This window comes from Melospiza georgiana, chromosome 4 (assembly GCF_028018845.1).
Source record: "Melospiza georgiana isolate bMelGeo1 chromosome 4, bMelGeo1.pri, whole genome shotgun sequence".
NCBI lineage: Eukaryota > Metazoa > Chordata > Aves > Passeriformes > Passerellidae > Melospiza > Melospiza georgiana.
The window spans coordinates 51,701,793-51,725,475 of record NC_080433.1 but is presented as its reverse complement, the minus strand read 5'-3'; the positions used below and the strand labels follow the sequence as shown (position 1 = coordinate 51,725,475).

General features: G+C 36.8%; 1 protein-coding gene across 1 annotated transcript in view; it reads left to right on the top strand.

Annotated features, from left to right (window-relative positions):
* TMEM117 (transmembrane protein 117) overlaps nt 1-23,683 on the top strand; it is a 176,109-nt gene that overhangs the window by 102,919 nt on the left and 49,507 nt on the right. The window contains exon 5 of the mRNA XM_058022668.1: nt 6,180-6,277. Within this exon, the coding sequence (XP_057878651.1) occupies nt 6,180-6,277 (98 nt within the window). The remainder of the gene's footprint in view (nt 1-6,179; nt 6,278-23,683) is intronic.

Sequence of the window (23,683 nt, the reverse complement as noted above, 5' to 3'; positions counted from 1 at the left end):
GTAACAAAGTTCTTGACACTTCTGCTCAACTGCCAAAACTATTTCAGAATTAAAAGAAGCATTGCATATTTTCATGTGTAAGATGTGTAACAGTTGAGATACGATCACAGAATTGTAAGGGCTGGAAGGGACTTCTGAAGACCATCTAGTCCAAACCCCTGTCAAAACAAAGTCACCTAGAGCAGGTGACACAGGAATGTGTCCAGGTGGGTTTGGAATGTCTCCAGAGGAGGGAGACTCCACAACCTCTGTGGGCCTGTTCCAATTCTCTGCAACCCTCTGTGTAAAGCAGTTCCTCCTCATGTTGAGGTAGAACTTATTTTTTCTCAGTTTATGGCCATTGCTCCTTGTCCTGTCTCTGGGTACCACTGAAAAGAGTCTGGCACCATCCTCTTGGCACTTGCCTTTGAGATATTTATATGTATTGAGATCCCCTCTTCGTTTTCTGCAGACCAAACAGGCCCAGCTCCCACAGTATCTCCTCATAAGATGAGATGATCCAGACCCCTCATCATCACTGTGGCCTCCCCTGGACCCTCCCCAGTAGTTCTTTGCCCTTGTGAGCTGTGGAGCCCAGAACTGACACAGCACTCCAGATGTGGCTTCTCTTGGGCCAAGTGGAGGAGCAAGATCACCTCCCTCGGCCTGCTGGCCACACTCTTTCCAATGCACCCCAGGGTACCATTGGCCCTCCTGGCCACAAGGGCACTGCTGGCTCATAGTCAGCTCACACCCTCCAGGTTCCCCAAGCCCTTCTCCACAGACCTGCTTCCAGGAGGTCAGCCCCAGCCTGTGCTGGCACTTGGGGTTATCCTCCCCAGGGGCAGGATCCTGATTTGCCTTCTCTGAGCCTCATTAGGTTTCTTTCTGCCCAACTCTCCAGCCTACCAGGGTCCCACTGAACAGCAGCAGAGCTTTCAAGTATATCAACCACTCCCCACAGTTTTACATTCTCTGCAAACTTGATGAGGTTTTAATGACACTTTGGTGAGAAACACTAAAAAATGTAGGAAACCATGTTGGGATTTATGTTATCAGGCTTCCAGTGCCATTCTATCCCTTTGTCCACATTGCTGATAGAAAAGTTAAGGCTGGTCCCAGTATTGATCCCTGGGGAACACCACTGACTGTATCCTGCTTGGCTGACCACAACCCTCTGAGTTCTGCCATTCAGCCAGTTCTTGATCCCCCTCACTGTGCATTCATCCGACTCACAATTTCTGAGCTTATCCATGATGTTATTATGGGAAATAGAGTCAAAAGCCTTGCTGGAGTTGACACAGACAACATCAGCTAACCTCCCCTTGCTGACCCATCCTGTCATGCCATCAGAGGAGTATCAGACTCGATTCACAGAAGATAATTTTCTCCCAGAAATCCAGATGAAAAAAGTGTAAAAACGTTTTCCCTATAGGTTACTTTTATACATCAAGCGAACAGCTCCACAATTTTTACAAATTTCAAAGAAGAGAAAAGTGATGGATGGAAACTTTTAATGACTGAGTACTAAATGTTTTGTATATGATCACTGTGGTGAAGTACAGTACTTGAAGACTGAGATATGATAAAGAATTGATGTGCAGTTAGTGGGACACCTATATTTAGCTCTTACCTAAAAGCACATAACAGCAGGGCAAGGGAAGTGTATCCCCTCAGCGGTGTGCATTAGCTCTCACTGACTTCACACTCTGACTTCAGAAAACATAATTACTTTAACCTGATTTAGCCCCTGTTTTTTCTAGAAATAAAACTCACATACTTTTCAGAAACATATAGGCAGTGTTCAGTCTTTGCAAAACTATTGATGGATTCTTTTGATGAGGAATGCAATGTTCATAATCTTGCCATGGGAAACTGCCCTCTGGCCTGTCCTGTCACTATGGCATCCTTATAATTTCTAAAATATTTTGGAATTTATGATATTTACTGTTATCAATGAAATGCCCCAGTTGCAGGACTGAAAATAATGTTTCTTGGTTTGAGTTTGGGGTGAGTGGAGATGGGCAGATTATGCACTGTTTAAAGGCTGAGTGTCAAGTGCTACTTATATAGAGGTTACTTAATACAGTGCTACTTGCAAAGCAGTTCATGATTTAAAACAAGATATTTAAATTTATAAGATTATAAAAATTGAAAAAAATGAAAACTTTTAATGCTTGAATCATGTATTTGACAGTGGTAGAGATAGGTATATTTTGGCAAATGCAGTTATCCAGGGTACTCAGTTTTCCAACAATACACTGTGATGTCATGTCCTTCTGGCTGAGTAGTTGCACACAAACAAACAGCTTCTTTACTGATTTTTATGTTGGAGTCCTGCTGTCCATTGGACTTTTTGCTACTCACTGCGACCTCAAAAGAATACAAAAATATTTCGTATTTCATAATTTGGTTTGTGTTTTGAGGCTTTTCTTGTGGATCTTAGATTCTTCTACCTACTGTTGAATTCTGGAATGCTGCTCTTACCCTGTTTTGATGCTTTATCCAAGTATGAATAAAGCAGTGAAAATTCTCTGTTAAGGGCTTGTCTCCATTTCATGAATATCGCAGGATAGAATATACTGTGTCCTAAAGCCCAGAGCCCATTTCTCTAGTAAGAAACAGTTTCTGCAGCTGGTTATATGAAGAAGTGCTACTATCAAACCAACTGATGTAGTTTTATATTTCTGCATTTCTAAAATGCAGTTTGTTAGATGAAAGCAGCTTGGCAAGCAGCCTGTGCCACATGAGTTTTCTGTGGGTTATCTCTTAGTGCTCTGAAGATGGTGATAGCATAGTTCCTGGTAGTGGAGTATTTCGATGATACTTTGTAGGCATGACCAAAGTATGAGTCCATTTTATCTTTTTTTTTTTTTAATTTTTTTTTTTTTTTTATTTCAAGGAAATTTCACTTACTGTTAACTTAGAAGGGATAGTTTGCCTTAGCTGACACTCCCAGTGCAGAGGTTGTCTCTGCTGGGAAGGGAAGGACCCTGTGAGGTGCAACGCAGTGTCACTTGACATAAGTGTGTGTGGAGAGATGTAAAGTATGTGCAGTGTATCCTGAGCAATAGGCTCAGAGAGTAACTGCATGGAAGGAATAATGATCCTTAAGGTGTCTTCCTGCACCACTTGGTACCTCTCAGATATCTTAGGTACCTTACTCTATTGTCGGGGGGGTTTTTTAAAAAGTTTTTTATGATTTTGCTTTCTGCACTTCTTGTCTGAGTAACTTACTTGCTCTGAATGATTTTGAATCCCAGATTGTTTCTTCTGTGTGATACAATATAATATTACAAATTATTGTATTATATATTGTAAAATAGTATCTATCATAGGCCAGGTTGGATGGGGCTCTGAACGACCTGGTCTAGTGTAAGGTGTCCCTGCCTATGGCAGGGAGGGGTTGGAAATACAGGATCTGTAAGGTCCCTTCCAACCCAAGCCTTTCTGTGGTTCAATGATTGTATCAAACATCAAAAGGAGCATATCAAAATGAACAGTTTTATATTTCTGTAATGAAAAATGGGAATCATAACATTTTGCAATTACTGACAGCAATATATCTTTTTTAAACCATTAGGAGTTAGCCTCATAATTAATATAATGTGAGTAATATGAATAGTTGATAAAGTCATATTTTATAGGACAAAATAAAAATTAAGATGCCATAATATATATAAAACATAGTAATTATTAATGTAAATTGAGATTTTTGTGGCATTTGTGTAACTTATAAAATCAGACAGTGTGTGTGATATAGTTTTGCTTTTGAAATTTAATATAGTGTAACTGTTTCTCTCTCATGAGACACTAAATGAAACGAAAATGTATATATTGTCTGTATGTTGGGGCCATTCCTTTTTGAACTGAAGCAGTGTAATTATTGATTAAAGTGTATTGCATGTCCTAGTTCAAGAAAAAATACATTACTTAATTAGATTGTAAGTGGCTTTCCCTATTTTATTTTGATTATGTAAGATGCAGGCAGACATTTACTAAAGTGTCCAATTTTTTTCTATTCCCATGTATCAGCAATGTTTTCAAACATAGTCCAGCAAAGCAGAAATAAATATATGCTGTCCAGGAATAACATTGTGAAATAAAAATAGAGAAAGAAAAAAACCCACATTTCTTTACATGAAGCTCTGCAAATTAAATTAAAATTTATATTTTTTCTTTTTCTAAAAACAGTGGGTATTTAATATATATTTAAAACTTCTCTGCTGTATGACAGTGTTGAGTGCTTTTCTCCTGTGAGCTGTTTTCTACAGTGACTGTCCTTGACCAAATCAGAAAATGAATTTGATTTCTCTAATGCAAAAGGTAATTGGATTTCTCTTTATGGAATGCATCCCTTTAATGACTGTCTCTGCTTTAGCCAATTTAGCTGCAACTGACCTGACATTGATCTGGTGATATGACTTTAAAAAAATGCCAAAGTTGGGAGATGAAAACCAGCTATTTGGTATCAGAAAGAACATTTCCTGCCTCATCTTGCCATTTTCCTCAGAAAATATCTCCATCTCGAATGTCATTCTTATGAAACATGCTCCTTTGGTAATTGGTCATAGAGCTGCAAATTGCATCCTTCTCCCAAATATAATAATTTTCCAGAAAGCATCTGGAGAAACTATTTTGAAACTTGTATAAAGCCTCTTGAAATAGCTGCTCTTCTTTGCAAATATTCATTACTAGGTAGACTATTCCTAAGAGGACAAAAAAGTGTTACTAAATGAATTGAATTAAATCTTTACATAAGTCTTGTTCAACCCTAAATATTTATTGAAATATTTATTTAGATAATTGGGATCTTATTAAAAAATATAGCTTGCTGATCAGAGAAAAGATTTACCCACATTAAACAGTTATTAAAGGTGGTATTTTAGAATATTATCTGTTCTTTGATCTGTTCTTTGTTAAGGTTAGGTTTAATGGAATAACACAATTCTAGAATGTGCATTTCTATTTATTTAACATAGTCATTATCCTTTGGACCCAGCCCATGCTAATACACTGAGCTCTTTTAACCCCAAATGGATTTGAAGCCAAAATTTAGCACTTGGATCTATTTTTAATTTACTCACTGGCCACATGTTCTCTTTGATAAACCCTCTTAATGCCATTGATTGAAAGTGGTAGCTTACACTCTGTATGACAAACTGGATTTTAAAGCAGCTGTGAAATTTTGTCTTTGAAATTATTTCATTCTGGAATCTTAATATTTATTTTCATTTTGATCACAACACATAGTAATTTCCCACTCTCTACTGATAACAGTGATATGGAATTTGGTTACTTATCTGCATTTTGAAGCAGGTGGTCACCCCAGTTTTCCTTTATCTGATCAATTATTTCTTAAATCTTTACAAATGGATAGGCTTTCCACTCTGCATCTTTTGCACAACAGAATTTATGAGTTTATTGTGATGTAACTTCTGGTGCTTTTTAGTACAGTTAATTTGAAGTAAATGGATATGAAAACACAGCTTCCCAAAGAAGCAGGTGCCTGAGGGGTATTCACCTCCCTCAGTGAGCTGAAAGTCATTTTTAATCCTTCCATGTACCACCCAGAAGTACTGCATACATATGAATATCTGGACAGAGAAACAGATGGTCTCTTTAGACAGGAATTATGAAAATGAGAATAAATATTTCATACTTTTAAAAATTTTTGCAAGTTTTAAGGGGTTTTTTTTTTCTGTTGCCAGTCCCAAGTGTGCTTTTTATACTGGTAGCAGGAACTGAGAGGACATTATAAATGTTATTTAGTGCTTAATGCACAGGCTTCCACTCCCTAGCTGCAGTTCTGGTCTCAGGAGTGGAAATTCTGCTGATGCTGCTCTCAGGGAAGTGCTTCTCCTCTCCCAGATTGGGCCAGAAAGCTCCACAGCCACAGGGGAATGTAACTCCCCTCCCGTAGGTTGCTGTAACTTTCAGATTGGTTCCTCTTATCTTCTTATCTTTGGATCTCTACAGGTTTCATTGTTTCTCAAGGAGTTGCATGCACTTCTAGAGGCACAGTATGTAGCCCAATATTCATTATCTTGATTGCAAATAACACTGGGCACACTATTAGTGCACTGTCTGTTATCATTATCAGAACTGATGCAGCTGTGCCACACATAAATAAAATGTTCCTAAAGTCCTTGCTAGTACTGCCTTAGTGTAACTGTCTACTGTTTCTTCTTTCCCTGTAGGTCACAGATATGATGCTTCAGGATAAACCCTACCCAGACTGGGGAAAGTCTGCCAGAGCTTTCTGGAAGAAAGGAAACATTAGGATCATTTTATTCTGGTAGGAAAACAGTAAAATCAAACTACTGTAAACAAACCTTTTATGGAGCATTGAAAAACATGTCTTCTATGACTGTCTGTGGCAGAAAGAGATATGGTTGAAAAAAAGGGTAAATCTGGTCTAAGTAAAAATTGCAAAAAATGGTATACGAGTGAGGAATTCCTAGTCGAAAGAGTTGGTGTAGAAATACAATTTTAAAATTGATTTATAAATTTTCTTTTCTTCTATTTTGGTGCTTTATAATTGAGTTGTGAAACTTTTGCTATATATTTGATAATATATATATAATACATATTATATATATAACATACATATATATTTGACAATATATTATATGTATATAATGTAATCACCCACATATTATCAAATATTTGATAATGTGCGATAATATTTGGGTGTAATTCCCACTGTAATTCCTTGTAATAAAGTAGATATTTGAACTTCCTTTTGTGGCCATGAAATTAATTATAGAAATTCTTTGAACTACCACATTAATAGGATTCAAAATATCACATCAGCCTCAGATAATTAAGAAAAATATTAAAAAGCAACACAGAAAGATGTGAGGGTTAAGAGTTTATTTCACCTCAAATGTAGTCTCTTCCAGATAAATTCCAGACAAATGTAGCTATTGAAACAGAACACAAATTATGACAGGAAAAATGGAAGATGGAGAGTATATATTCTAAGAAGCAGTCTGAAGACCTTATAGCTGAAGATATAAGAAATAGCAAAGATTTTTTTCAATTATATCAGAACCAAAAAAACTCATGAAAATGTCATCAGACCTGCTGTTTTTAAAAGAACAGATGTCAAAAGAACTCTTACAAAGAAGCTGAAAGATTTTTTTGTGTGAAGTCTCCTATAAAAACTGCAGTTAGCTGTCTTGCACTTTAAAGAGTAAAAATTAGCTATTTTATTAAGTTGAGGCAATGAAAGAAATAGTAAGAGACATTTAAAAGGAAAGCAGAATCAGATGGATGATTGGCTAAACACAAAGCTTATAAGGAACTGAAGGAGTTAAGCTGATGCAAATTTTATTAGCACTTAATTGCCTATTGAAAAATTGAATATTAAAATTTGGATATTGTTTTGCTTTTTCTGCCTTTTTTTCCAGCAAACTAATAATATCATACTAGCCTGTAAGTCTGAGTTCATTTTTAGCTAAATAGATTGAATATATGAGTATATATTATAGATCATTATATTTCAATAATGGAATTAGGAGCAAAACTTTAGATTAATTTTTCTGCTAAAGGAAGCCAGGGAATCTATGCTGAAAGAAAACCTTCTGAGATCTGTTAGAACTGTATGCACATGTCATCCAAGTAATGGTTGAAGGAAAAATACTTGGTATAATTTATTTGGATTTTCCCAAGGGTTTTGACAAAGTTCTTTACTGAGTGCAAGTAAGAAAACTGGTAAGACTAAGTGTGCTAACATTTAGAAATAATCTCAGCAATGTGCAGTGAAAGTTATGAATAAAATAATAATTTTCTGCTACATTGATAAGGCTGAGGAGTTATGCTATTTAATGTTTGAAGTAGTATTCATTATTTATATACATCATAAATACTAGTGACGTGACAGAATTTAAAGATCAAGTTAATAATTTGAAAAATGCATGAAAGAGTGATCTTAGAAAACTAGGTGAAAAAAATAATGTGACTGAATACTTGAGTTATAGATGGGGGTAGGGGGATTCAAGCAGCTCCTTGTCATCATTGCAGAATGTGCAGAGGAAGATTCTGTCTCTGTGTAGGGATGGGCAAAAAGGTAAAGCAGATGTATCAAAAAAATTCACAGACAGGTGCCAAGTGGGCAGCCAATGATTACAATGTCATCTGAGCAAAAAGCCCTGTCTAAAACATCATTGATTTTTTTCACCCTTGTCTGAAGGAAAGCTTTGTCTGAAAGACTGAAAAGGAGATTAGTTAAGGTTTAAGAAAAAACTTAATTACATGAAAAGACTGGAAAAATTGGAAAAAAGGATTAAAAAGCAAGGTGACATGATCGTTTTCAAATTTATATGCCAGACTGAGAGACCAATAAAACCGTATTAAAATTACTTAAATATTATTGCAAGCAATTTTCTTCTACTCTGAAATGTTAAAAATCAGTATTTTATTTCTAAAAATAGTCAGAGACAAATCCTACCAAAAGTTCAATATAGAGATAAGTAAAAAAAAAAAAGGGTTTTCATGCAAGAACCTCATACAAAAGGGTATGCTCGAAACCTAAAGGGCGACATAGATCTTTTTATTTTTAGCTTTAAGCAGTGAAATAAAATAGCCTGGATGATAGTTTATATTCTGTAGACATTATTTATATAGTGCAAATTAGACATCAGTAAATTTTTTGTTTTCTCCTCCAGATATGAAAAATAAAGGAGTGATGATATTAAGCATGGTAACATAGGGTTTTTGTATTTACTTTATTGTTGCTTAAGCAATGTGATGTGTATAGCCTCATTTCTCAAATGTCCTAAATGAAGCATCCTCAACAGTGTGTCCTGCACAGATACTGGTAGGTCAAAAAATCCATTTATTCAGGACATTTTCTAGTAGCACACCTGCTTAGTAGAGCTACTGCAACACTGTGAACTTATTTTTATTTTTCCTAGTATAGATACATGATATACAGTCTAAAGTGGTTGATGATATGAAAACCTTAGATACGAACTTGACTTGCTTTTCTGCCAGTGTCTTTTTTATTTTTGTGTTTACTTTGCAAAATTAGAAAACTTCTGTAAGTGTACCAAAGATGGATGGATTGTAAAGGTGGTTAATGCACCATCCATTTATTTATGATAGCTAATTTGTGTCTGCTTTGTTTTTCATTTGTAAATGTTTTCAGCTCTCCAATGCAACTAATTCAGAAAGATTTTGATTTATCTTATCATCTCCTCTTTTAAATCATTCTCTGGAAGCATTGTCAGCAGCCGCTTGTTGGTTGCTCCTGAGGATTCTGGCTGACTTGTGAATTTCTTTACAATGTAATTCTTCCACAAACATCTAGCTAAGAATGATCAGTTGCTATTTGCCTTTGTGTGGTCCATCACTGAGGAGTTCTTTGAAGTGCCTTCAACTTTTTTGTAAGTCAGAGGTTGTCTTTTTTTTTTTTCATGAAGGTCCCCATTTTGGTTGTTTCCAGCTCTGCTCATGGCTAATTGCAGCCTTCTGAGACAGCTTTGTGTAATGCTGTTATATTGCTAAGTGATGCAATGCAAATACAAACACACTTTCTCATGGATTTAAGAAAGTGTGTTGTCAAGAGGACTTCTAGGTAGCAATGAAGCATCTTGAACACTGATGGAATTACTACGAAGTGCATTCATTTTGTGGGTCACAAAAGAAAGATACACACAAGGAGTTAAATATCTGCACCTCCTGCTGTCAGATGAGTCTCTCTGCAGACCACTGTCTCCAGTACTCTGTCATCACCATCAGTATTGCAAAATTATAAGCATTACTTGAAACAGGCTGATTTTTTTTGATATGTTGATAACTTGGCTGATTCGGGAGAGAGAAATTATATATGGCAAGAGAGGGCTGGCATTTGAAAGAAGCAAAAATAAGTTTGTTGAATAAAGTAAAAAAAAAGATCTTAGACAAGACTGATGACAAGTCAACAGCTGTAGCTAGTGGTACGATAAATGAATAAGACAATATAGAACCATACTTGATGTTTTATATTAGATGAAGCAGGGGCCAAAGTAGAATTTGAGAGGACTGATTGTTTTGCAAATATTTTTTTTTTTGCAAATGTTTTTGCAAATGTTTTTTATTTTTATTTTTCTCCAACCATTTAATAAGCCCAACCTACACTAAAGGTGTCCCCTACACATCTGCCCAGGAGTGAGCTGTCCCCAGCAGTGCAGCTGGTGGTGCTGCCAGGGGCAGCCACAGCTGTGCCCCAGTAGGTGCCCGGGCTGTACAGCCACTGCCATGCTAACACACAGCCTCTGCCACCAGGCCTGGGCTCACCTCTGCCTGCTGTGTGCCTGGAATCACTGTCTCCTCCTTACAGGGTCTGCTGCACTCACCTGCCACATCCTGGGGGGAACTGACTGTAGTAGCTGGAATCCAATCATAACGACGTGTCTGGGCTGTGCGCACAGTTTGCTCAATAGAGGCAAGACCTGAATACTCTATTTTCACAAACTGCTCCAATATCAATTGCCCTCAAAATTTTCCTAGCACAGTATGGAGGGTTTATAATGAACAAAGCATAAAGAATGTGAACTTTTAGCCAAAAAACAGAGCACAGTCAAAAAGAAACCAGTTTATGGGAATGGAGGAAAAGAGCTGCTGAGGTCTGTGTAAGCAGGTAACAGATAATTGATATTCAAAGGTAGATTATCAAAATGGGGGAATGTAGAGATAAGTGTGGATTGTGCAGCTGGATCTTGATTGCAGACAGGGTGACGGAACAATATACACAAACTGAAATTTTGAATATGCAAGTTCCAGGCTGGAATCCATTTCTGTGATGTCCCTGGCTAGATATTCACTGTATGTGTACACAATGATCCGTCTTTATTGGTGCAATAAAGACAATTGTCCTTTGACACAGGATTCTTGTCTGAAATAATGCAAAACAGATACCTACAGGGAAAAGAAATAAAGTAATACAGATAGTTGTAAATTTTTGATTCTCTATGTTTGCTGTTTGACTTTGCAAACTAAATATTCTTATATTAGTATGTATTTCCATAAGCTCCCACTAGCTTTCTTTAATGAAAAAATACAACTATAAATGCTCAGAAATGTGTGTTAGGAATCACAGTATTTTAGTTAACAAATCAAGCTAGTAATATAGGTTTAGAAGTTTTTATTAAAAACAATTTTGCAGAATTACTAGAGAGTTCTAATTTATGTACATATGTTTATACTGGATTGTGTCAAACATAGCTTAGGTTAGTATTCTTAACTGGACAATATTTTGTACCCTGGAACTAGAGAAAGCTTCCTTATGAGCTAGATAGCCACATCACCTACAAAGAAATAAAAGCAGTTTTTATAAGAGATTTTCTATTATGCACCTATGTTTATGTTTAGTTTGCACCTATGTTTATGTTTAGTTTCATAAATTTTATTTCCATATTGTATGTTTTCACAATCAAGATGATAAGTTTATACTGGAAAAGTATGTTCTTTTCACATATATGAATGTTCTAAAGATGGCTTCTAAACACATTCATTCTTCTCACAATAGGCTTAATTGAGAAAAACTAACTACACATTATAGCTCAGTCAATTTAAGTTCTGTGCTAATTGAAACAAAACAAACCTTTCATTAAGTTTGAATAAAAGTTTTTGGGATACATGCCCACAAATAAAACTGCATGAAATAATGAAATAAATGTATCTATGATATATGTGCATTTGGATACACATACAGTATTCTCTCCCTGGTTTGAAGGCTTTTAAGTTTATCTATTAATTCTTTCATATTTAAGTAATTTATCTTGGTATAAGGTACTGACTACTGAACAGAAACCTAGAATCATCCCAAAGGTAAGGCAGATTTCCTGGTAAATAGCATAAATAGTATAAAAGAATATACAAATATTTTCCAATATTATTGTTCACAGTAAATCTTATACTATAACCTAAGTGAATAATATCAGTTTGGATAAGCAAGACAATACATAAGTTTCTTATGGTTTCCTTTTTGTCTCAATACAAAAATTTCAATAAGGTCCTCCATAGATGATTTATATTGAGTGATCTGACTACTAATCTTGTCTGGCATTGTTAAATATATTCTATCAGGATAAAACTGTCCATGAATTGTGATTCCTACATTTATTCTGGCCATCAAGTTGTATGATTATATTTTTTCAAGAAATGACTAAAAGATTTTTGAGAGCATTTATTTAATCCTGGGTATCATTGTTAAGCTATGCTGTGAAATGACAATTTGTTAGCATGAAAAAATGTTGAAAATTATTCATTAACATACATAATGGTGAACTTTCTTTCATGTAAATGAGAGTTGTTTAAGATTTCTGCCTATTTTTAGTTTTCATTATTTATTATCTTGAATATTTGAAAACAGTGGAAAAATACAAAAATATTGTATTCTCAGAAATATTTGCGGGAAAGTTTTTATTCATATCTTTGTTTGGTCCTGTAAAAAAACAAGTTCATGTCCTGAGGAAAACTTTTCCACTAGGATAAAAAAGTGCTTTTATGGAACTGTATAAAAAAGTTCTAGTATGGAAAAGTAAAGGTCGTCAAAACTCACCAGAATGGCTGAGGCTTGGCAACCACATGAGTCAGATACAATTTTTGGGCCTTGTTCTCAGATGCCAGCCCTCCTCAGTGCACGAAAACTATTGTATCAGCAATTCAGGGTTCTCCCACCAACCTGCTCTCCCCAGTGGGTACTGCTGTCAGCTGGAAGTGTCACTCAGTCCACAGAGGAACATGTCTGCCCTTCCCTTCTTCCCTTCCTCCCTTCCTCTGGCACAGCAGTAGCCCAAAATGCTGCATTGTTTGCAAAAGGAAAGGGCTGGAAGTGTCACTCAGTCCCTGCAGAACATGTCTGCCCTTCCCCTTCCCTTCTTCCCTTCTTCCCTTCTTCCCTTCTTCCCTTCTTCCCTTCTTCCCTTCCTCCAGCACAGCAATAGCCCAAAATGCTGCATTGTTTGCCAAAGGAAAGGGTCAGGATGACCTGGGGCCCTAGTTCAGCTGTGGGGAGGGTGGCTTCCCACACTGCATTTGCTGATCTAACCTTGTGGTCTGTCTCAACCTTTCTCTGGCTTTCCTGGGAGCATCTCAGGGACTGCAGTCACTGCCAGGCTCCCATGTGGCCGCATGGAGCGTGTTCTGCACAGACTGCTAATGCACTGCACGAGGGGAGGGTGCTTTGCATGACATTATTTATGTATGAGCACAGAAAAGGTATGCATATGGGAGGGCATGCAGGTGGAAATCTCCCATCTGTCTCAGCTACCAAGAAAGAAATCTGTGGCTTGCCTTGCCAGTCTCTGTTTGGAAAGGCTGTGTCATGCGTTTTCCCACACCTTAGTTGTGATAGGAAGAATAGTAAGACAAATCACTCTTCATCTCACTTTTCTTCTCAAGGCAAAGCATTTGAGAGATATATAATTGAGTTTAGGGAGATCTGAACTCTGAAATTAAAAAAAAACAAAAAAAAACCAACAACTTGAAAACCAAAGCAACAAACAAAAATTGTGAGATCTCTTTAGCTTGAAGATTAAGTTCTTTATTTGTCTCATTCAAGTTACATAAAGCAGTCTCATCCTGTTTTATTCTAATGGAGACTCCTAAAAATCAAACAAAAACATATGTGGCTTCTTATCTGTATTGGCATGAATAAGACCAGGAGGCAGAGGAGGAGAGTGAGTATAGTGTGGCAGCTTTCCTCTTGCATGAAGTAGACCACACGTGCCCATCTACATCCACACACTCAACCACACGCTTGAGAGGGCAGCAAAGGGGAGAAAGGGAGCTCCTAACACCCCTGCACTTTCACCATTTCCCTGGTAAGGGCTAATGTGGAAACATTTCATGTCCTGGGCTTGAAAAAAAATATTCACAGACCAGTGTGGCTGAAAGACAATTATACTGAAGAGAGAAAAGCATTATCCATTAGCTGCAATGGGATTTTGCACTGGGCCCACAGACATATCTTTTCGGTTCCTCATCCTGTTTAAGTTTTTTGAGTTATATTTGGTAGATACTTGCAATTCAGTAGTTGAGAGCCTGCTAGGAAAAAAACCTGTTTTTATTCCTACATAATTGCTAGATTCCTAAGTATAGTCTTCGTAATTGGATGGGTATGGCAGTTCATGTTCACCTCTCTCTAAAAGTCTAAAAGTACATTTTATTCCATCTCTATTACTGAGAAAGAGGTATATCATGAACAATTACTAAAAATATTTCATCCAGTGTATCGCTTTAATAAAACTTCTTTAAGTGCAGTGTCTCCAATGTTTCAGTAATAACAGTACTGCCAAATGACAATAGTTTCATAAAATCACATTCTATGCCAAAACCTGAAAAGCTCTAATTCTTTGATAAAAATTTTCTTTGTGAAATTCCAAAAAGTTCTTTTCTCTGAATGGGCTGTTGCAGTTCTTTGTTCAACCATAGTTGGAGTAAGTTATTTTCTAGCACCTTCTCTCCACTTTCTGCAGAACTCTTGCTGAGCAGGAGACACCTCTTCTCCCACTCAGGCACTGGAAGATTTTCTAGAAGAGCAGAATCAGTGATGTGATTGTTGTTATATCACTGCCCACTTTCTGCTTGAGCTCTTTACCTTCCTTCCTTTGTTTGTTATTAGACTTTGTTTTCTATCTTCAGCATTTACAGCTAGCCTAAGCCTCATTCTTGGTCCACCCCAAAATCAGGATGAATGTAGCTGTCATGTAATACATATTATGTGATTATATAGTCAGACAAAAGTGCTAAAGATAAAGAAATATATAATATAAAAATAGAAATATATAGTCAGATAATTGAGATAGCCACTCCAAGATAGAAGTTCCAAGTCTTGCAATTACATCAGCATGCATATTGTGGAGTATTATTCTTACAACAAAAGGAAACATTTCAGACTATCAATGTAGAAATTCAGTCTTGCATACTTGCTGCAGTATGCAGAAGCCTGGCAAAATCATAGCCCAAAACACGGTCAGTTCAACTGAAACTCATTTCTCTGGGAAAGCTGTGAAGAATCCATCACACCAAAGACCTTGTACATACAGAAGCTGCAGCGTCAGCCAGTGGTTTTGTGCAAGATGTGAACTCTGAAAGCCCAAAAAGTTCAATGGAGATCAGAAAGTGAGTGTTTCAGCTGCTCATGCTCACAGCCAGAGTTCATAGACTTTGTCATGGCTGGATGCCAAAAATCAATGCAGTTTTCTAAAATAAATGTGATGATTAAAGTCATGAAATTATTTGCCTTCCTGGAATGCTGGAGTATTTTTAAAAAATTATATTTCTCCCTAATGGCATGTTTAAATTTGTACCTTAGAATTTGCTGATGTACTTAGCTTAACTTCTGACTCATCTTTCTCCTAGAATTGTAGAATGGCATAGGTTGGAAGGGAATTTAAAGATCATCTCTTTCCAGCCCCTCTGCCAATGCCTTGCACTACACCAGTTTTCCAAAAGCCCCGTTCAAGCTGGCCTTGAACACTTCCAAGGACGGGGCATCCACAACTGCTCTGGACAACCTGTTCCAGTGCCTCACCACTCTTACAGGAAAGGATTTCTTCCCTATATGTAATCTAAACTTGCCCTCTTTCAGTTTAAAGCCATTCCTCCTTGTCCTATCACCACATGCCCTTGTGCAAAGTCCCTCTCCACCTCTCTTGTAGTCCCCTTTAGGTTCTGGAAGGCTGCAGTAAGTCTCCCTGGAGCCTTCTCTTCTCTGTTTTGAACAACCCAACCTCTCTCAGCCTGTCTTCATAGGAGAAGTGCTCCAACCTTCTGATCACCTTTTTGTTCCTCCTTTGGACTCTCCCCAACATGTCCATGTCCTTCTTTTAGGGGGTCTCAGAGCTGGATGCAGCATTTCAGTAGGGTACTGAGAGTGGAGTAGAGAGGCAGAATCTCCTCCCTTACCCTGCTGCCCATGTTGCTTTTGCTGAAGCTCAGGGCACGTTTGGCTTTCTGGGCAAATGCCCATTGACAGGTCACATTAAGCTTCTTGTCCATTAACACCTGCAAGTTTTCCTCCCCAGGGCTCCTCTACCAAGGGGAGAAAGTAATCCAGTACATTCTCTTCCCATCCTGTACTTGTGCTTGGGATTAAGCTGACCCAGGTGCAGGGCCTTGCACTTGGCTTTCTGGAACTTCATGAGTTTGCACTGACCCACCACTTAATCCTGTGAAGGTCCCCTTCCCTTCAGCATGTTGATTCTACCACACAGTTTGGTGTTGGCAACCTTGCTGAGGTGCACTTGATGCTGCTGTCCAAGTCACCAACACAGATGTGACGCAGTGCCCGCCCCACTTCCAACCCCTGGGATCATAACCCATCACAAGTGACTGATCACAACTCTTTGAGTGTCACCCAGCCATTCCACCCACTGGTCTATCCTTCAAAACCACATCTCTCCAGTTTGAAGGAAGGCTGTGATGCAGTACAATGTTAAATGCTTTGTACAATTCCAGGTAGATGATGCCAGTTGCTCTTTCCTTACCCACCAATGCTGTAATGCCATCATAGTAGACCACTGAAACTGTCAGGCACCAATCTTCCCTTAATGATAAACTCAGTGTTCCTGTATTTTCTGTAAATACTGTTAACACATTATCATGTTAAATGTTGCTTGGCTTTCAGATCCATCTGAAGAAGCAATTCTGAAACTGGTTGCCCAGTGAAGGTCAGCTTAGAAATTCTGTTTTTAACACCTGTGGATTTCATGTGTAACTGAACACACTTGCACAGTGAAACTGTTCCACCAGTATCAATGGGATTTTTTAACAGTGGGAACTGAAATCAGTCTTCCTGGGGACACTTTGGATGAGGTTATTAATCTTCTGCAGTTTTCAGAAGGATATGGCATTGAGTATCTGATTTTAAAAGTTTTATTCCTCTTGATTTCCTTATAGTTCTTCATTATGTGACTTCTGTTGTGTTTTGGGCATCAATTTTTCAAATACAATTAGTGAAATTCTCCACCATATCTACCTGTTTTCTGATGCAAACAGGCTAACAGCCACAGATTTATAATGGTTCCAGTGAAATTACATCTTCAGATTCAAAGTGCTGCACATGACCAGAATGTGGTTGTAAATTCTAACCTGAGATGCCTTAAAAGAAGGAAAAAATACCTTGGTATATTCAAATTCAATTCAAATACCTTGGTATATTCAAAGCCAAATTTAGGCCTAAGAAAGGAATTATATTACTCTGTCTTTTGTAAAGACTGGACTTGAAGTTGGAGCAAAAAGTTATTATTTGAGTACTGCCAACTTCATCCTCTATCCCATTCTGTCCCCATTAAGATTCTTACACTCCATGACCATTTTCAGAATGAACCCCTTTCAATACAGAAGCAAACTTAATTAAAACTATCTTTTTAGGATGTGCTTAAAACAGTTATAAATATGAATGTATATAAACTTATTTAGTCCATGTATAAAACCTCAATTTAGATGTAAGGAGCCTTTCTTTTGTTTCTTACTTGCTTTTCTACTTTGAAGAGATTGGTATGGCTGTAAAATTAAATGCATCTGCTGACAGCTGTCTTAATCAAGGCATTCAAAGTCGTATCTTTTTTTGGCTGGGTACCATAATGAGAATATTGTGGCTATATTTTTATTTCAGATAATTGCATGTTGTCTGATTGCAATTGTGACTGTGGAAAAAGCAAGGCCTAAAACAAAGCGTAGATTAAATTTTCAATGAAATCACAACAAAAGGTTGTTAACAAAAGGTGCCCTGCAGGGCCCTTGTTTTCATTATGTATGTTTTGATACTTTAGCATCTTTGCTAGATTTTTCTTCTTTTAACACAAAAAATCATGTTAGCAGTTAAGCCTTTACAAAACCAGCTGCCAGTTAAATTTCAGACCATGCATATTTGAGCATGTTTTGTCTAGCAGGAAGTTATCCTGATGAACAGGGTGATTTTGTGATATTGACTAATCAAAGAGCTTCAGTAAACAATACTTTTAATACAATACTTGACATTTTCCATCTTTTCAGATTCTTTATGTACTGAAATGATTGATCTACTCCTTCAATCAAAACCACCTTGACTCCAGTTTACTGCTGTTTGCTTTGTATTACTGATTGTGTTGGTGCATTGGTCAGCACAGTGCTGCTTCTCATGCAGACAAAGAGTAAATATTTCTGGATTTCAGTGAAAAGGGCATCAGCCCTTGTTTGTGATGGCCAAGGGGTAAAGCAAAGCCAGTGAAAACAATTGGAAAACAACTTATTCAGCCTTGAGAAAGGTTCATATTTTTCAAAGCTTTGTTTCCTGCTTTTTGCTGTTGTACTCTTTTTTGCTGCTTCCCCATTTCTTTTTTACACATCCTACCAGATTCTGCTAGTTCTGCTATAGAAAAAATTGAATTTCATTTCATTTGTTAAAGACTGTCCTACAATTGAGAAGGTAAAGGGCAAGGACCAGGAAATTATCAAATTATTACATTAAAATGAAGGAGGTTTTCATTTCACTTTTGTGACTTGCTATGGCAGTTTTAATTTATTCAATGCTATGCTTAAAATAATAAAAAAGTAAGTAATTTCTTATTTTAAAAATACTAGATACAGCTTTGTCCCAGTTCTGAACAAACCTCTTTGAGAGTGTGCACTTTTGTTGGCTCCAGTGCAAGCTCCTTTTTCATTCATGATACTTTTCATTTAGATGGGTTAGTTTGAATTTTTTTTTTAAAGCACCTCTTCTATGAAGTCAGGCTGAGAGAGCTGGAGTTGTTCAGCTTGAAGATGAAAGAGTTCCAGGGAGACCTTATCATAGCTTTGCAATGACTAAAGGGGCTGACAAGAAAGATGGAGAGGAACTTTTTACTAAGAGGTGTCAAGGTAGGGTGAGGGGGAATGGCTTTAAATGAGGAGAGGATAGGTTTAGACCAGATGTAAGGAAGAAATTCTTTCCTGTGATGTGGTGGAGCACTGGAAGAGATTGTCCCAGAGAACATGTGGGTGTCTTAGCCCTGGAAGTGTTCAAGGCCAGGTTTGACAATGCTCCGAGCAACCTGATATAGTGAAAGGTGCTGTCAGGGGAGTTGGAAAAAGAATATCTTTAAATTCCCTTTCAACCCAAACCATTCTGCTTCTGTGATTCCCTACTATAAAATAAAACAATAATTTTATAATTTTTAGAAAATTAGTTTGGTATAAACAAACACCTGTGACCATGGTTTAAAAACAAACTGCTGTTATAAATGCTCTTACAGGGGACCTCCATTGTGCCAGCATTGCACAGCCCAGAAGTGAACTCTGCCCCATGGAGGTTATCCTGGAATTCTAATTTTAAAAAGAAACGTGGCACAGAAATGTGCTAAATCCCTCGACTATAAACATATACTTGCAGCTCACAGAAGTGGTGTGCCCGTAAAAAAATGGACCAGAACACATGCTCAGCTTCCAGTTATTTGCATGCTTGAAATATTGAACATCTATTGAAATATTCAAGGCCAGTTGGCATAGCATGGGAAGCATAGGTCTTGGGAAGGAAATAGAGTGATGCATGTTTTCAATGACAGTAAACAAGCTGGAAATATCTTATTTGACTTTTAAATGATATACTGAGTTGAGAGATGGAATTTAAGTGGGAAACAATCAGTTTTAAATTGAATAAATTTGATCTGGAGGGTCTGGAGCAAGACAGCACTGGCAATGTAATTTTTAATGCATTATTTCTCAGGATGAAACTTCTCTCAAAGACAGGTCCAGATTTCTTGTCTGAGCTTCTCTTTAGTATTCTGTCACATGAATTCTAACATACTCATGTTTGTAAAAATTATAAATAAAATATAATATGAGTATTAGTGCTTCCCAAGTATACTTTCAATTTCTGATACAGGCTTGACCAAGCTGCATGAGCATACCTCTATTATAAGGCATTTTTTCTTTCAAAATGTGACACAACTGATTTTGTAATGTCTTAAATGCTAAGGATTTAAGACTGTCTGTAGTTTTTTTAAGACTGTCTGTAGTTTTCAGGCTGATTATAGAACCATTTCGATTGGAAAGGACCTTCAAGTCCATCCGTTAACCCAGCACTACCATGTTCACCACTAAACCTTGTCCCTAAGTGCCACATCTACATGTCTTTTAAATACCTCCAAGCCCTTCCCTGGGCAGCTGGTTCCAATGCTTGAGAACTCTTTCAGTGGGGAAACTTATCCTAATAGCCAATCTAAACCTCTCCTGGCACAATTTGACATTCTTTCATCTTACATCACATCTTATATCACTGGTTACAAGAGACTGACCCCACCTGTCCTCAGCCTCCTGTTAGGCAGTTGTAGAGGACAGTAAGGTCTCCCCTGAAAAAGTTCTCCTTTTCTCCAGGCTAAACAATCACATTTCTCTCAGCTGTTCCATATACTTGTGATATGGACTTGTGCTCCAGACCCTTCATAGGTTTTGTTGTCCTTCTTTGAATATGCGTACTCCAGCACCTCAAGGTTAATCCAGAATCAGGGCAGTACTTGTGGAGATCTTGAGCATTGCTTCCTCAGGGTGGCTTACTCGAAATTTTAGCTGATATACTGTAATTATATTTAACTTTAATAATTTGAACAGGAAAAGTTTTGGTTCATAGTAGAATAATTTGTAGGGTACAACATTATCTTAGTTTTAATTAGGGTGTTTTAAAAAATTCAACTTTTCCTCTTTTGTGTATCTGAACTCATAATATTATCTGAATCCTAAAGTTTTATTTTTATGGAATGTAAAAAATTTATACTTTCTCCCAAAGCAATTTAATTTAAAAGGTGCAAGCCCAGACAAAAGCATCTGGTACGTGATAATTGTATTTCAAAAAATGATTGGTTTATGTTTCAGAAAGGTGGGACTTAGAATTAAGCTTCTGTATTAAGTGTTGTTTAGCAAATTTGTCAATATTGTATGATTTCCAACTCTTCCTACCTGAAACATTTCTGTGAAACCACATACTGATGTCTTCAGTTAAGAGCACCACTTTCTTCTTGTGCCACAAGATTTTTCAGTGACTACAATATATGTTGGCTGGTTTCAAAAAGCATACACTGTCTTTTAATCTATACACAACCTCAATTAGTGTTCAGGTCAGTAAGTGGGAAGACATTTATAGAATCAATCATTTTGGGTTAAGGAGTACACAGACTGCAAGTGTACTAATGGAATGGAAATAATGCCTGGAACATCTCCAGAACAGTCACAGTCTCAATGGAGCAATTAAATATGTATGAAGAATGTTTGCAGTGAAGTTCAAACACATCAGCCTGAGGCTTATTTTTTGGTTTAATTTATTCTCTGCTTTTCTGTGTACTGCTGCTTGATGATTCTAAAACACTTCAGCACACTGCCTCCTGCATCATCTATGTATACACTGACTGACAGATACAACAACAGTTGCTATTTTTAATCACTATCTCAGGAACAAGGAGTAGACTCTACAGTAGAAAAGTGCAAGGTTAGTATTGAGGTTAACAATTTTTATTCATTAATGAATTCAACATAATTCACAGAATAGAAAATAGCCTTCAGATTTAATTCAGGCAGTGTTTGAATATTTAGCAAAACTTCTTAGTCTGAATCTGTTGGTGTGATTAGAGTATTTCATTATATGCCTTGTAGTCCATACCTTCATATTGGTGCTGCTTTCCTTCATGAAAGAGATGCTTGTCCTGCAGTTAGACGCTGATTTTTTTATATCATTGTGAATGCCAGCACTGCTTAAAAAGTTAGTGGCTCTGTTTCCTGGTAATTGCTGTTCTTTGCAAAATGTGTAAAAGGACATGCTATATTCAGCTTTCTTTGCTGTTTTCAGCCATAAATAAAACAAAACTATCTGGGGCTTTGTAAAGCATGTTTGTTTCCTTTGATGGGTTGGGGTTCTATGATTTGCGAGTGAGTGTATTAGCTGGTTCATCTGTTATCAATTCATGCGCTACGAGTGAGTGCCATTGTCGTGTAACCAAGCCAAGGGCTATTGGCAAAGCAACTGAGCAAAGAGAGCCTTTTAAAAGGATTACTGGTAATGTAATTACTTGTGCAAGATGTATGGATATCTCCTGATTAAAAACACCAGCATCTTAATATGTTCTTGAAGCAATACCATTAGTGGAATGAGAGCTTGTGTTCCAGTAATGGCATACTCTGCCGGTGGATAATGGCACAGTGAAGCAAAGGCATTTGTGTGAGGTAAACCCTGAACTAAAGCCAGATATGTGGTTTTGTTTCTTTATATAGTTTCGAGGCTGTTATTGAAGCAAAATTTGCTTTCTAGCGACACTAGCATTATTTTATTAAATGCAATGAGATTTTGAGGCCTCAGAACTTCCAGAAGATTTTCTTTAGGTCTAGAGGAAAATCTTTTTTTATCTATAGTCAATCTGTAACTGCTAATAATATCAATAATTTTAATGAAAGAAATATACTGTTAATATCACCCATATTACCAGAGATATCAGCAGTATGTAATATAATTTAATTTTATAAAGAGACAGAATTTAGTTAGGACCTTCAATACATGCATAGAATAAGCAATCTTGGTGAAGTTGCAAATTTAAGAAAATCTTTATGCTTCTGAACAGTTGTTGTCCAAGGCTTTTGATATTGACTTTAACCATCAAGACGATTGACTTTTTTAGTGAATAGGTACATTCACATGTGTTTAAACAAGCACCTGACCTTTGTCTTTTGAAAATCAATGACAGAAGCCCAGTAGTCGTCAGTGAAACTTTAATCCTCCTTTTGATACTGACAGATTTTTTTTTCCAGTTAGGTGTAGAGGATGTTTTCCCTTGAAGTGTTTAATAAGCTCCATGGCATCCATAAAAATAGATTATTCAAGCATACAATAATACCTGTCCTTTTTGATTTCTTTAGTCTTAAACCCTTTTCTCAACTTTGATAGTACTTCCCTCTAAGAACTTCTATACTTTTTTCTTCACAGTGTTGGTTCTTATATTCTCATTATTCCATAAGCAAAATTCTGATGCTTAGTGCGTGTTTTGGTTTTTTTTGGAGTTTTTATTTGTTTCCACCTTATCTGGCTCCTTTTCACATTCATTTATTTTTTTCTTACAGACCTAATTTCTGATTTTGAGTAATAACAATATTCTTAACACGTGTACCTTTATGATTCTTACATAAGAAACCTGATTGGGTTATTGTTTGTGATATGTGGGGAAATAATCTGACTTTATCAGTGCCAGAAGTTACATACTTAACTTGTATGATACAACATCCTAAACTTTAATGTGTCTTGTGATAGCAGGTTTTGTCTCTCAATGGAAGAACAGACTAATAAAGAAAGCTGACGCTAATATCTAGGTGTATGTAGCCAAAATATTCATACCTTATCAATCTGAATTTACTATCCTATAATATTATTTTAAGCATCAAAATATATTAAAAATTATCTTGAATTTGACCTACATATTTGTGGGGCTTGCAGTAATCAAGATAATCAGACCATTTAAATATAATTCTCTGGCTATGGATATAGGACCCTAGCTTCAGTCACAAACTAAAGTTTTATCATAAAATCTTCCTGTGGACCTTGTGAAAATTTAAACTATATATCCATCTTGTCAAGTCACCTTACTATGCTCATTTTTTGTGTTTTCTGATCAGTTTGGAAATTGAAACAGAATTAAAAAGATTAGGAGGGAGGAGTCACTACTTTGTAATGCCATTATTTATTTTATCTCCTCACTTTTATCATTTTTGTTTTTAA